The 11,153-nt window shown below is 47.4% G+C and overlaps 1 protein-coding gene across 1 annotated transcript in view; it reads right to left on the bottom strand.

Annotated features, from left to right (window-relative positions):
* Positions 1-1,610: 1,610 nt before the first annotated feature.
* The window catches only part of ralgapa2 (Ral GTPase activating protein catalytic subunit alpha 2), a 58,019-nt gene continuing 48,476 nt past the window's right edge, over positions 1,611-11,153 (bottom strand). The window contains exons 26-34 of the mRNA XM_034297607.1: positions 9,424-9,552; positions 8,767-8,895; positions 8,527-8,585; positions 8,167-8,275; positions 6,833-6,943; positions 6,651-6,719; positions 6,189-6,326; positions 3,650-3,830; positions 1,611-2,114 (exon numbers count right to left, since the gene is read on the bottom strand). Coding sequence (XP_034153498.1) covers positions 1,723-2,114; positions 3,650-3,830; positions 6,189-6,326; positions 6,651-6,719; positions 6,833-6,943; positions 8,167-8,275; positions 8,527-8,585; positions 8,767-8,895; positions 9,424-9,552 — 1,317 coding nt within the window. The 3' untranslated portion in view covers positions 1,611-1,722. The remainder of the gene's footprint in view (positions 2,115-3,649; positions 3,831-6,188; positions 6,327-6,650; positions 6,720-6,832; positions 6,944-8,166; positions 8,276-8,526; positions 8,586-8,766; positions 8,896-9,423; positions 9,553-11,153) is intronic.

Here is an 11,153-nt window from a genome sequence, read left to right as displayed (position 1 = left end):
CTCCTGGGTCATGTGTAGACTTCATGCTAACATCAGACCATCCCTCTTCATTGTAACAGTAGGAATTATTTTCTATTACAGAAGGCAGTCTGGCATGTGTCAATGTGTTACTGCACAATAGTGTGTGTTTGTGTGTTTACACTGCCCCCCCCCCCCCCCGCGTGACAAACAAAACAAGAGCAGACCCGAAGTTCCACCTCTGCAATCCTCGGTTGCCATGGCGGCGCACGGCACATTGCCACTGTGTTAAATTGGGGGCATTTTGCATGCTTCGACACAGGTTGCCATGAGCGGACCAGGTATGCTCACTGGACTGGGAGAATGGGGCCCAATCCTAGGGGCATTCTTTAATAAGCCCCAGTCATTAGCAGTGTGGAGTGCCTATTGATCGGCGTGTGTGAGTGTGCGCGCGTGTGCGCGCGTGTCCTGCAGAGCGGCGATCAGCCCGAGATGGTGTAGATTAGGAGTAGCAGAGGTGGGGAAAGGAGAATGGAGATGTTTGAATCTGCGTCGCCTTGAGAGTGTGATCATTACTTATTTAGAGGAAGGGAAGCTTCATTAGTAGGCTTAGGTTCAGAGTGAAGATGGACATGGTATGCTCTGATACATCAGGCTTTACCCAGGAGAAATATAGGATTAGGTTTCTTTCCAGCCTATAAATTAACACAGATGAACAATTCAGTGCATAAAAAAGAACCCTAACAAGAGGCACATCACAGATGTAAATGTAACCTGGAGACACAGTGTGCTTAAGAGGCCGTAGATAATTAGTGTGCTGAAACATACCATTGCCTGGAATCTAAATTCTTCAGTTCCCTCAAGAGCTTGGAGTTCTTCTTCAGGAGATGAAAGCTTTTCCTGAAAAGGAATCAACAAAACTTTACTCGAATGCATCCAGTGAAAACCATTGTTCATTTCCTAATAACCCAGGTGGCACTTAACAGTGTACCAGTGAAAAGCTTGTGCCTGATATTTTTCATGTTTAGTTTGGTTTTAGGTCTGAGGAGTAACAAGTGGAACCAGGTTTTAAATTGGGTTCTGAGTCTACTGATCTACCAGTGAGGTTCTCAGTTTTCCACCCAAGAGGTGTGAGCTTCCCATTCAGCGGGAATCACTACAAAAGGTGTCACATGCCAAAGTGGACCTGAGTGAAAACAGCTGGGCACAGTTGCCCTGCGGAGAGCAGATTAACAGACAACACACCCTGCTATGCCTTTCCGGACTCCTGTACTCCCACTTTCATCCTTCCGTGAGATGTTCTATAACTAGTCGACAGCTGTGGCTGTGGCGGTGTCGTGCTCTGCTCTTTACCTGCGGTCCCAAGAGTTCATGCCCAAGTCGTTCAGTAGCAGACGGCAGAAGTAAAAGGGGGCTTTGGGCTCCTGGTGGGTGGGTTGTCTCTGGCCAGCAGGCTTAACACTGATGTCTGCGCTCCACTTCTTCACTTGATCTGCCTCCTGTTGAGTCTGCCTGAGGATGGCCTCGATGATGGTGCTCTCCTGCTCCAGGTTCATCCCACAGGGAGAGGGGGCTGGCTGGTTGAGCCTCAGTTGGGGCTGGGGCAGGCACTCAGGGCTGCTATTCCCCAGGTCCTCCAGGAGCTTGTCCAGAACATCAACCTCCTCCTCCTCACAGCCTGGCTGGGACTCCCAGCCTGGGGGGTAGGAGCGCTCCGAGGCCATTGGCGAGGCGGTCTTGGGAGCGGATAGGTTGGAGGGGTCGTCACTCCCCTGGTGCAGACCATTTTGTCCCTCCTGTGTTCGGTAGAGGACCCCCCCCGTCCCAGGAGTACTTCCCGGAGATGTCTCGGACGATGACCCGCACCTGGGATGGGGTGTCACGGGGTTCCCCCGGGCCCGGGGGCGCAGAGGGCACCTGGAGGTAGGACACCAGGGTGCTGTCGTTGAACACAAACAGCTGCAGATTTGGGCTCTTGAACACCTCGGAGGAGAGCTCAGAAGACTCCACAAAGGGGTTGTCATGGTTCTCGCTGACCAGGCTGTGCAGGAGGGCGGGGTCACCGCTGAGGGGATGGTGGCCGAGGTGATTCACGAGGTGAGTCATGATCATCCGCGCCGTCAGAGGGATCAGCTCCATATTCCTCCTCCTCTTTTCTGGAGGAGACAGAGTCCAGGGAAAGGGGAGAGAGCGAGACATTGTGAGAAACACACCATGTCATAAAACCTCCAGCGCGGTCTCGATTCAGAGACATCCACTAACGTACGTGACACCCCCGCCTACTGTATATTTTGGATGCCAAGAAGAGTGTCTGCTGAATGTGCATAACCTAAATAATCTAAACTGAATTAAATTAGCATTTTAACACCTTGGGCTTCCATTTTGTTTTTAAAGCACATTACAATGTGTAGACATGTTCTTCTTCCTCTCGCCTCTTCACACAAAGCTAGCTTTTCCAACATAATCACTAATAGGGTCGTTTTTCATATCTCACAATAGTCATGGCCAGCACACCTCTGCTGTAAGTAGGTAGCATCTAATCATGGGAGACAACTTTGAAAAGGCCATTGAGCCTGTTACAATGGGAGGAGAGAAAAGACTGGCAAAGTGCTAATGAGAACCACGTCTTTGCAGAACGCTGAACAGAGTGTTACTCCCTGAATGAGATTTATGTAAATGCCCAGGACTACTCCAGTGCGAAAGGGATACCATGTTACGATGAGGTAAAAAAAAAAAAAACAACAAAAAAACAAGAAGAGCTCTGCATTGTGACAGTGTGCCATCAATACCATCATCTCTCATCAAAGTGGAGAAAGCTCTTTAGAGAGCGGGCAGGCCGGGCTGCATTAGCAATACACAGGCCCTTTGATGAGACTTAATCAATATGATCTAAAGGGAAACGCATAGTGCTCTTTGGTTAGTCTTTTGAGACCATTTGTTGTTTTTATCTGGACTTGGTAGGGTTGTAGCTATGAAAAGTAATGACATAAGCTAGATATTTCATCTAGGCTTGGCTAACATTGCATCAATGGGTATGTTCTTTCTGTCCAAAAATCAGACATCTGGAACCTCAGCAGAGGAAATGAGGAAATGGGCGTTATAGATATTTTTTTTTGTATTAGATATCTAATACATTACTTAATGGCACCACAAGGTCACTAATAAAAATCATTTCCATGTATTTTTGATAATGGCCACTCTCTCTGGGGCAGAGCACTAATGCCCACCTCTTTAAACATTCCATTCCATGTGTTAGTCTAGTCAACGTTAGTTAAAAACATTGACATTTAATGGACATCCTAGCTCCAAATGGAAGGCTGCCTATTAAAGGTTACATCTCCCTGTAGATCCCCACTACCCGTTTCCCAGACGCTTTGTGGTCTGGATGAAGAAGTGTAAATAAACAGGCACAGCTGAACACACACACAACTTATATGACAGGTCACTGTCATTCTATCACACTGACATCCCATGCATACACCTGCTAAAACTCCAAGCAGATACATAATAGTTGAAAATGATGATGACAATAGTCCCACACATACACACACACACGCATGCACACACACACGCACGCACGCACGCAGCCCTCTATTCATATCTCCGTCAGCACAGAGCAATCTCCTGCACAGCAGGCATTAAAGGGTTTGCGTTGGGTCTGCCGTCGGTGACATTCGTCAGGTCTCCTCACCCTCGGCCACGGTCAGCAGGTTGCCCAAGTCGCCGGCGACGTGTGACGGCGGAGGCTCCGAGCTCTTGACCTGGCCCAACGCCAGGAAGGGGTCGTAGTCGGCGCAGAGGTCAGACAGGCTCAGGAGATAGTGACTCTGCTGGGTGTGTAGGTTGGACCCAGACACACAGCAGTGCAGCACCTACAGCACACAGCCAGAGCCCAGTGGAAAAATACTGGTTAGAAACCCACAAACAGCTTAAAGTAGCAGTGATAACTGACAAGACTCCGGTAACCTCACAGTCCCCACTACGGCTCTTTAGAGTAGCTGGTCTGCACAGCACATTGGACCCATTCCACAGCTGTACAGACCCACTTCCCAGTGTGGCCGACAGTCATACTGGGTTGTAGGCCAGGTGTCTGTTTAAGTGTGTTGTGACAACTGGGCTTTATGTAACACAGTGAACTGATCATTACAACGGGGTGATGGCACTGGAACCCGGCTGGATGGCGTGAACAGCTCAACGACGTATACCTCATCCTATCTGAAAAGCAGAGGAAGTAACAAACTCCGAAACAATGCAGGAAGGTAAGCAGTCTTTTCAGACAGAGTGCATGGATGTGAATCGGCGAATGGTTGAGGAACATATGGAGGGGGACTAGGGCCTGTTTGCCGTGGTGAGCCAGCAGACTGAGGGACTGGAGGCTCTTTATTGCCACTAATCCATTCCTCCCGTGATGTGTGAGTGTATCGATCTGCATAACAGATGGCGTGGATGCATCCATTGGGTTGGCAGGACCAGATAAGACACGCAGGGCCAGTTGTTTACAGTGATTGGACAGGTTTACTCTGATTTAATTAAGACTTTATCCCTCAGCTCATGTTGCCACAAACATGCATGAACATATACATACGCACAGACACACACCTGTGATTTATGTGGAAAGCGTATGAAAGCTATGGAGACAATAGCAGACTGCGGGGCCTTCGCACTGAGTGGGAGGACTGTGTAAACCTATTGTGGAGGCTGGGCCATGTAAATGAACGGATAATCCCATTCAACACACACACACACGCGCGCACGCACGCACTGCCGAGGCTCAGAGTGGAGAGGCACAGGTCCTGTCATCTGAAAGTGTTGTGTGGGGAAATGCAGACAGTATGTGGAATATTATGCCTTACAGTCCTCTGGGCATGGGGAGGGATTAGAGTTCACGGTGAAAAGACCAGAACCAAACAGCTGCCACACCAAAGCCCCAAAGTGGTTCCTCTGTGGAGGAGAAAAAAAAAGCTTCTGCTTGCTTGACGACTAAGTGGCTGCACCTCGCATAGCAACAGTTCCAGGAAGGTAACACACACCAAAACCAATATGGATATGTGTAGATGTTCAGAGGCACAGACGCACACACACATGCACGCACGCAAGCAAATACTCTACACATACGCACGCACACTATCTGAGTGGAGGTGCAGCTGCTGAGGCAGGCAGAGAGCAGATGGAGAACTCTGAGTGTAGCTCCAGTGAACCAATAAGGTCCAGAGCAATCATGCCTTTTACACAGACCAGACTCACGCTGTTACAGACAAACACACCAAATACCAATTTCAAATCCTCAGCAGAGATGCAAAAATGTGCCATCTTCATTCATCAGTGCATGAATGGCTCAATTTTAAGATTAATCGGCTCACTGAGGATTCGGTGTTAGAAACCTCTAAATAGTTACTAGAACTAATTGAAAAGAGGGCGGCAGAATAAAGTACACATGAATTAGACAAATCGCTTTTTTTATTTTGTGAGGTTTAGCTTACTTGTAGGTGAGTGGTCGCCTAGCTGAAAAGGCAGCCTTGAATAGCAAAGGATTTTGTCAGAGAACGCAGTTTGTCGGGTGAGCAGTTTGAAATCTGTTTATTGGAGACGAGCAGAGACTCATATGCTGTATGTTTGTCATTATATTTTATTACAATAATATTGTCCAAAAACGTTGCTCCAAAAACATTTTTTTTTCCTTACGCCAGAGCACCGCTCGCTGATATACCCATCATTAAATTAAGCGACACTAACTTTCATGTGCACAACAGAACAACAAACAGAATGATAATTATATTTATTTCCTATAAAGCAGCTGCAGTCTCTCTCATATTAAGAGATATTCAATTCAAAACTAGACAGGCTTTTAAAGGCAGGATTATCACAGGGACAAAGGCACATTTCTCTTCAGGGGTGACATGCACATAAAGGCCAGGGTTTTGACCACATCTGTTGACCCTCAAATAGCAACATACTCTGTTCATTTCGATGGATGCTCAGCCTCGCCTGTAGCATTAATCACAAAATAAGAGTTAAAACACTAACCTTCTCTCTACCTAAAATACTTCCCGGTGATAAAAGACTGTTTCTGAGTATTACATTGCGTCGCAGGTGAGGTGTTTTGTTAGACATTCTCATAAAAAGAGAAACTGAATGTCCAAGGGACACACTTGAAAACGCTGATCTGGGCGTCTGAATGGTGGAGGAAGTAGGACAGTGACTATGACAACCTCTTCCTCTCTGTTACCCACCCTGTAGACGTAGTCCAGCAGAGGGGCCTTGTGGGACGCGGGGTCCTCCAACAGAGGCATGGTGATGGGCTCAAGCAGCAGGCTCAGCGGCACAGCCATGCACCAGTCCAGCAGACACAGCAGGAGAGACACCATTAGCTGAGTCACACAAAGACAGGAGAGGCCGTTTCCATTAGCCCAGCCCCTCCACACACACGGAAGACTACTGTACACATAGATCATCACCAAAATAGATTGGGAGGAGATGAGCCAACTAAAAAGGGGGACTAAGAGAGATAGAGGGGGAGGAAAAACCAGGAGACAGGAAGAGAAAGGGAGGGAGGGTGGGAGGGAGAGCAAGAGAAAAAGAGAAGGCAGATGGGGAGAACACACAAAGAGTCCAGATACAACAAGATTCCTGTGCAAATGAACGCGCTTCGTCTGAGCCCTTCAGATGTTTTATGCTCTCAATTACTAACATACCTTTTTGTCAGCCTCCACCGTTGAGTGCTCCGCGCTCGGCAACAAAAACGTTATGGTCGCCACAAAGATCTGTAATGAAAAGATGGGAAGACACTTTAAACACACAGGTATTTCTCAGGTGGAAAAGTTTGGAGGCCTAAAAAGACAAAGTGGCAGGATGAGGGAGAGCAGTGTCATCCTACCTCGATTATTTTCTGGGGCAGAGAGCGCTCCAGCCTCTGGAGGTGTTCCCAGTGACTGATGAAGAGCTGGAATAGGTCACAGGAAACCTGAGCCACAGCCTTGTTCCCAAACTATGAGAGACAGGGAGACAGAGGGGGGGGGAATTAATGACTGAAGCTGAGAAAAGAGCGACTCAATTTTGGCCTCACCAAACACCCTGCGATCCCGAATATTATCATCACAAGGCGTTCTCAATCAAACACAGCAACGCAGACATGGACCCTTTAGACGGGTTTTCCCACAAGCATTGGCTAAATCACCTGACCATCAATAACACAAAGCAAACAAATTAAACTTGTGGTCCAAATTATATACACAAAGATTATACTGGCTAAATTAAATCAATGTTACCATATTCTGAGCAGAGATGTGACGCTAGCACAACACCTTAAAAATTATTTTGAGACTCAGTGGAGACAGGACAGCATAAAAAAATTGCTGAGAATATATGCATTTCCTAACCGCACTTGTTCTGAGGAGAAAATATGCATTTTCTCAGGAGAAAACAGAAACATAAGAACTGCACATCTGAATATGTCATGGTCTGTTATAACAAGGCAGACAATAGCTCCCACAATGGGAATTTCTGATTGGTTGAGTACTTGTTTTTCTTACACTGTTTGACAAAACATTAGTTGTTTTACTGTATCACTATTACTGCCTAGACATGTTTGATTTGGCCATCCATTCATGCCAATGAAGCACCTACTGAAATGAAATGGATTGAGAGAAAGAGCGAGACAGATGGAGAGAGAGATAAAGACGGGGGGGGGCAAGGAAATAAGAGATCAGGGTTCGAAGTTGTAGGGCAAAATAATAATAAAAACTGTCCTAGCACAAGAGGAATGGTTTGAAAATGTTGCCGTTCAACCAAAAACCTTTCCTTTTAAAGTTCATTAGGGGACTGATTTGCAGACAGTTCTGTTGTATAGTGATTTAGAATTCAGGGCAGAAGAAAGAAAAAAATGCCCCTGTTTTCCAGCTGAATGCCTCTTGACATGTAACAAGGGCAGACAATGCAAGAGTGCAGAAATGGCCAAACACAAAGAGACCCTGAGAGTTCAGCACCTGCTTCAGCACTTCCACATCCCCTTTATTTTGGTCGAGCTGAACGCGCGTGTGTGTGCGCGTGTGTGTGTCAGTCAACTCGGGCAGGAGAATTTGTGGGGGAGATGCTGCATCATCAAGCTGGCCTGAAAACGAAGCCTCTGGAAGTAAGAAGTGCGGCTGTATTACACAGAAACCACACCCATGAGCAGACCGAGTCCAGATGCTGAGGCACAAACACACTCACCTTTAGTGTTACACCAAGAACATTGATAGCATCCTTGACCAGGTGGTGAATCTTTTTCTGCATCAGCTCCTCACACACCCACAGGCCAAGACTACATACAGCTATACACCTAGAAGACACGGCGGACCCAGGACAACACAGGTTAATGCAGTGGGACCCAGTACGTACTTACTCATGTTGCATCTCTATACAAATGTTACTTCTTTTTTTTTTTTTTGTAATCATCCGATTTTAACGAAAAACCATCAACCATTTAGTTTCGTTACACAACGGATGATTTACAAATGTGGATCCACTGAAACCGACTGGTCGGATTCCGTCCACTTCAACGCTCGCCGGCATACCCATCCCGGGCCATACCTTGCCACTTCACAGGGTTCATTCCGTGCCGTCTTCAGTAAGATGTTGACCAGATAGTTCTGAAGAGTGACGGGAAGGAACGACAATGATGACCAATCCACATGCCAGCCAAACTCTCAACCGTATTCATCTTGTGAAACAGGCATGTGAACAAGAGGTAACTGCAGTGCAGTTTAGAATTTGTTTTGCGGCCCTGGTTATTTACCGAGAGGTTGGAGTACACGTAAGACCTCGAAATACCTTGATGTCCTCGTTCCCAACGACAACATCATCAGTTCCAGGAACGGTCTGCAGTAGTGGAATCTGCGCATACAGGTTGGGAAAACAGACCAGAGACCCAAGGACGGTCCCGGCCTCTATCCTTGGAGCCTTTTCAGAGGAAAATAACATTCATCATTTCATTGCACGAAAAGCACCAAGGAGCAGAACGTCTTTTCACGCATTGAACATGTTGTCATTGGGATGAAAGGCTGTGCAGTACAACACGCCCATCTGGAAGTATAGAAGAGCGTTAAATATGTACGCTGCGTCGCACTTGGTGCGACATGGTGTGAAAAGAACACATCAGTTTATCGCAGTGTGAACAGGTGGACAAATGACCAACATCACTGGTACTTCTGTGAAACATTATCCTGCCACTATTAATGCAGATACCCCATTTCCTTTGTTGCTTCAGCCAAACGGATCCCCTCCAATTATCTCCGTCCATTCACATAGACATACGCAAGTCACCTACAACCTCGGAGCGTCCGAGTAAACATGGCCAAACGATACACCCACCCCACAGATCTATCGTTCGGAAATGACACCGATTGGTCCACGGGGGGCGCCATAACAACCAAACGAAAGGCATCCGTCCCCCTGGCTGCAGCTGTACAGGTGTGTGGGTCTGCGTACCTCGTGGGACTCGCTGCTGAGGACGCGCGCCGCGGCGGTGACGAAGTCTCCCACCAGCATGGTGAATCCAGGCAGGCCCAGAAAGAAGAAGCGTGGGGAACACGACCGGATCACTGTGTTCAGAACATCCTGGGGAGAAATACACACACCACAGAGATGGTCACTGGCTGGCTGGCTGGCTGGCAACACACAGAGCCATAATGTTTGAAAGCAAGGTGCTTAGATTTCTGAGAGAGTATTTTGAATAAAGGAAAGACACTAGTTTCAGAAGTAAATTATTGCTACTCGTCTTTCCCAAATTTGCCCAAATGACAACAATACATACAGGAGAGCTCAGAATGCGATTTTCCATCTCTTCAGAAAAGGAGGGAAACAAGGGATAGAGAGGAGGAGGTGAAAAGGAGAAAGAGGAAGCAGATGGGATGTTCACAGAACAAGAGGGGGGTGGTGGAACAAAAGACCCGCAACTTCACACGCACACACGCATGCACGCACACACACTTAATCAAAGCCAGGCCTCAGGTATTGTTCAGGTACTTGGTGCCAGATGGATGTTCTCTCTATCCTGTCAAAGACATATGCTGTATTGAATGATGTCTTGAAGAGTTATGTCGGTATACGTTGTGAGTAAAAAGTACAGCAATATCAGTGGTTAACAGTAGTTTCATTACCAAGGACCAAGTCTAGCACATGTTAAAAAACAAGATGCTAACAATGCAGTATGTCTGGTAAAAGAACCATGTGGCAGCAGACAAACACATAATGCTACAAACTGAAATCAATTGTGAGATAAAAACGCAATAGGACTGAGGGGGTGATGCCCTTATCTTTACCAAGCCCGAGTGTGAAAGAGTGTGTGTGAGTGTGTGTACACAGCCGAGGTCCAGGCCAGGAACACCTGCCTTGTGCTGTAAATGTGTGGAAATCAGGTCATATCTCCCAGAGTCTTAAACCTAGTGCAACTCACAAACACCCCACACACTCAGCACTCCACACCCCCGCCCTGCTCAGCCCTCCCCACCCCGCACTGTCCCCAACCCCCACCCCCCCCCCCCCCCCCCCCCCAGTCCCGTCCCCACCTACTCACTACATTAATCTCTTCAAATGAACTAAGCCTTTGGAAAAACAGAGCGGGGGGAACAAAAGAGAAATATAAAAACACGCAGGCAATAAGGAAGACGTAAAATACATACAGTGGTGCCGGCTAAAGACGAAAATTGGTTTGGAGCGTTGGGCTTGCAAGCCCATTTTACCCTCATTTCTGCCGTAATTGACCTCTTAGAGGCATAGTGCGGAGAACTAGCGGTAATTAGCTGCCAACAAACTGTCAGCTGATTGCCTGAAATGAGTGTTTTAGTGGAAGCGACAAACCAAAAAAAAAAAAAAGACCCATTTCCATTGTGTCTGTAAGTAGAGGGAGCTGGATGTGAAATGAGTGTCAGCGGTGGGGAAGGGAATTGGACCTTGGCGTGTATGTCATGGGACTCTGGGTTGGCAAAGGACTCGCAGGCTCTGTTCGGGTCGACAAAGGGTGCCTTAACACAACCGTTCCAAGTTTGCATGCAGATAACACACAGGGACCAAGCTGCAGCCTTTGTACGGACATCTCCCCCTGTGGAGTTTTTCTTTTTTGAAGAGGATTTCCCAGTCCAGAGCCCAACTGTATGCCTGTGTCAAGGCGCCTTGGGAGGGTGATGAACCACAGGTCAGCTCAACTGTATGCCTGTGTC

The sequence above is a fragment of the Esox lucius genome, chromosome 15, assembly GCF_011004845.1.
Source record: "Esox lucius isolate fEsoLuc1 chromosome 15, fEsoLuc1.pri, whole genome shotgun sequence".
In the NCBI taxonomy this organism is placed as follows: domain Eukaryota; kingdom Metazoa; phylum Chordata; class Actinopteri; order Esociformes; family Esocidae; genus Esox; species Esox lucius.
The sequence above is the reverse complement of the archived record's forward strand: the minus strand, read 5'-3'. Positions and strand labels throughout refer to the sequence as shown.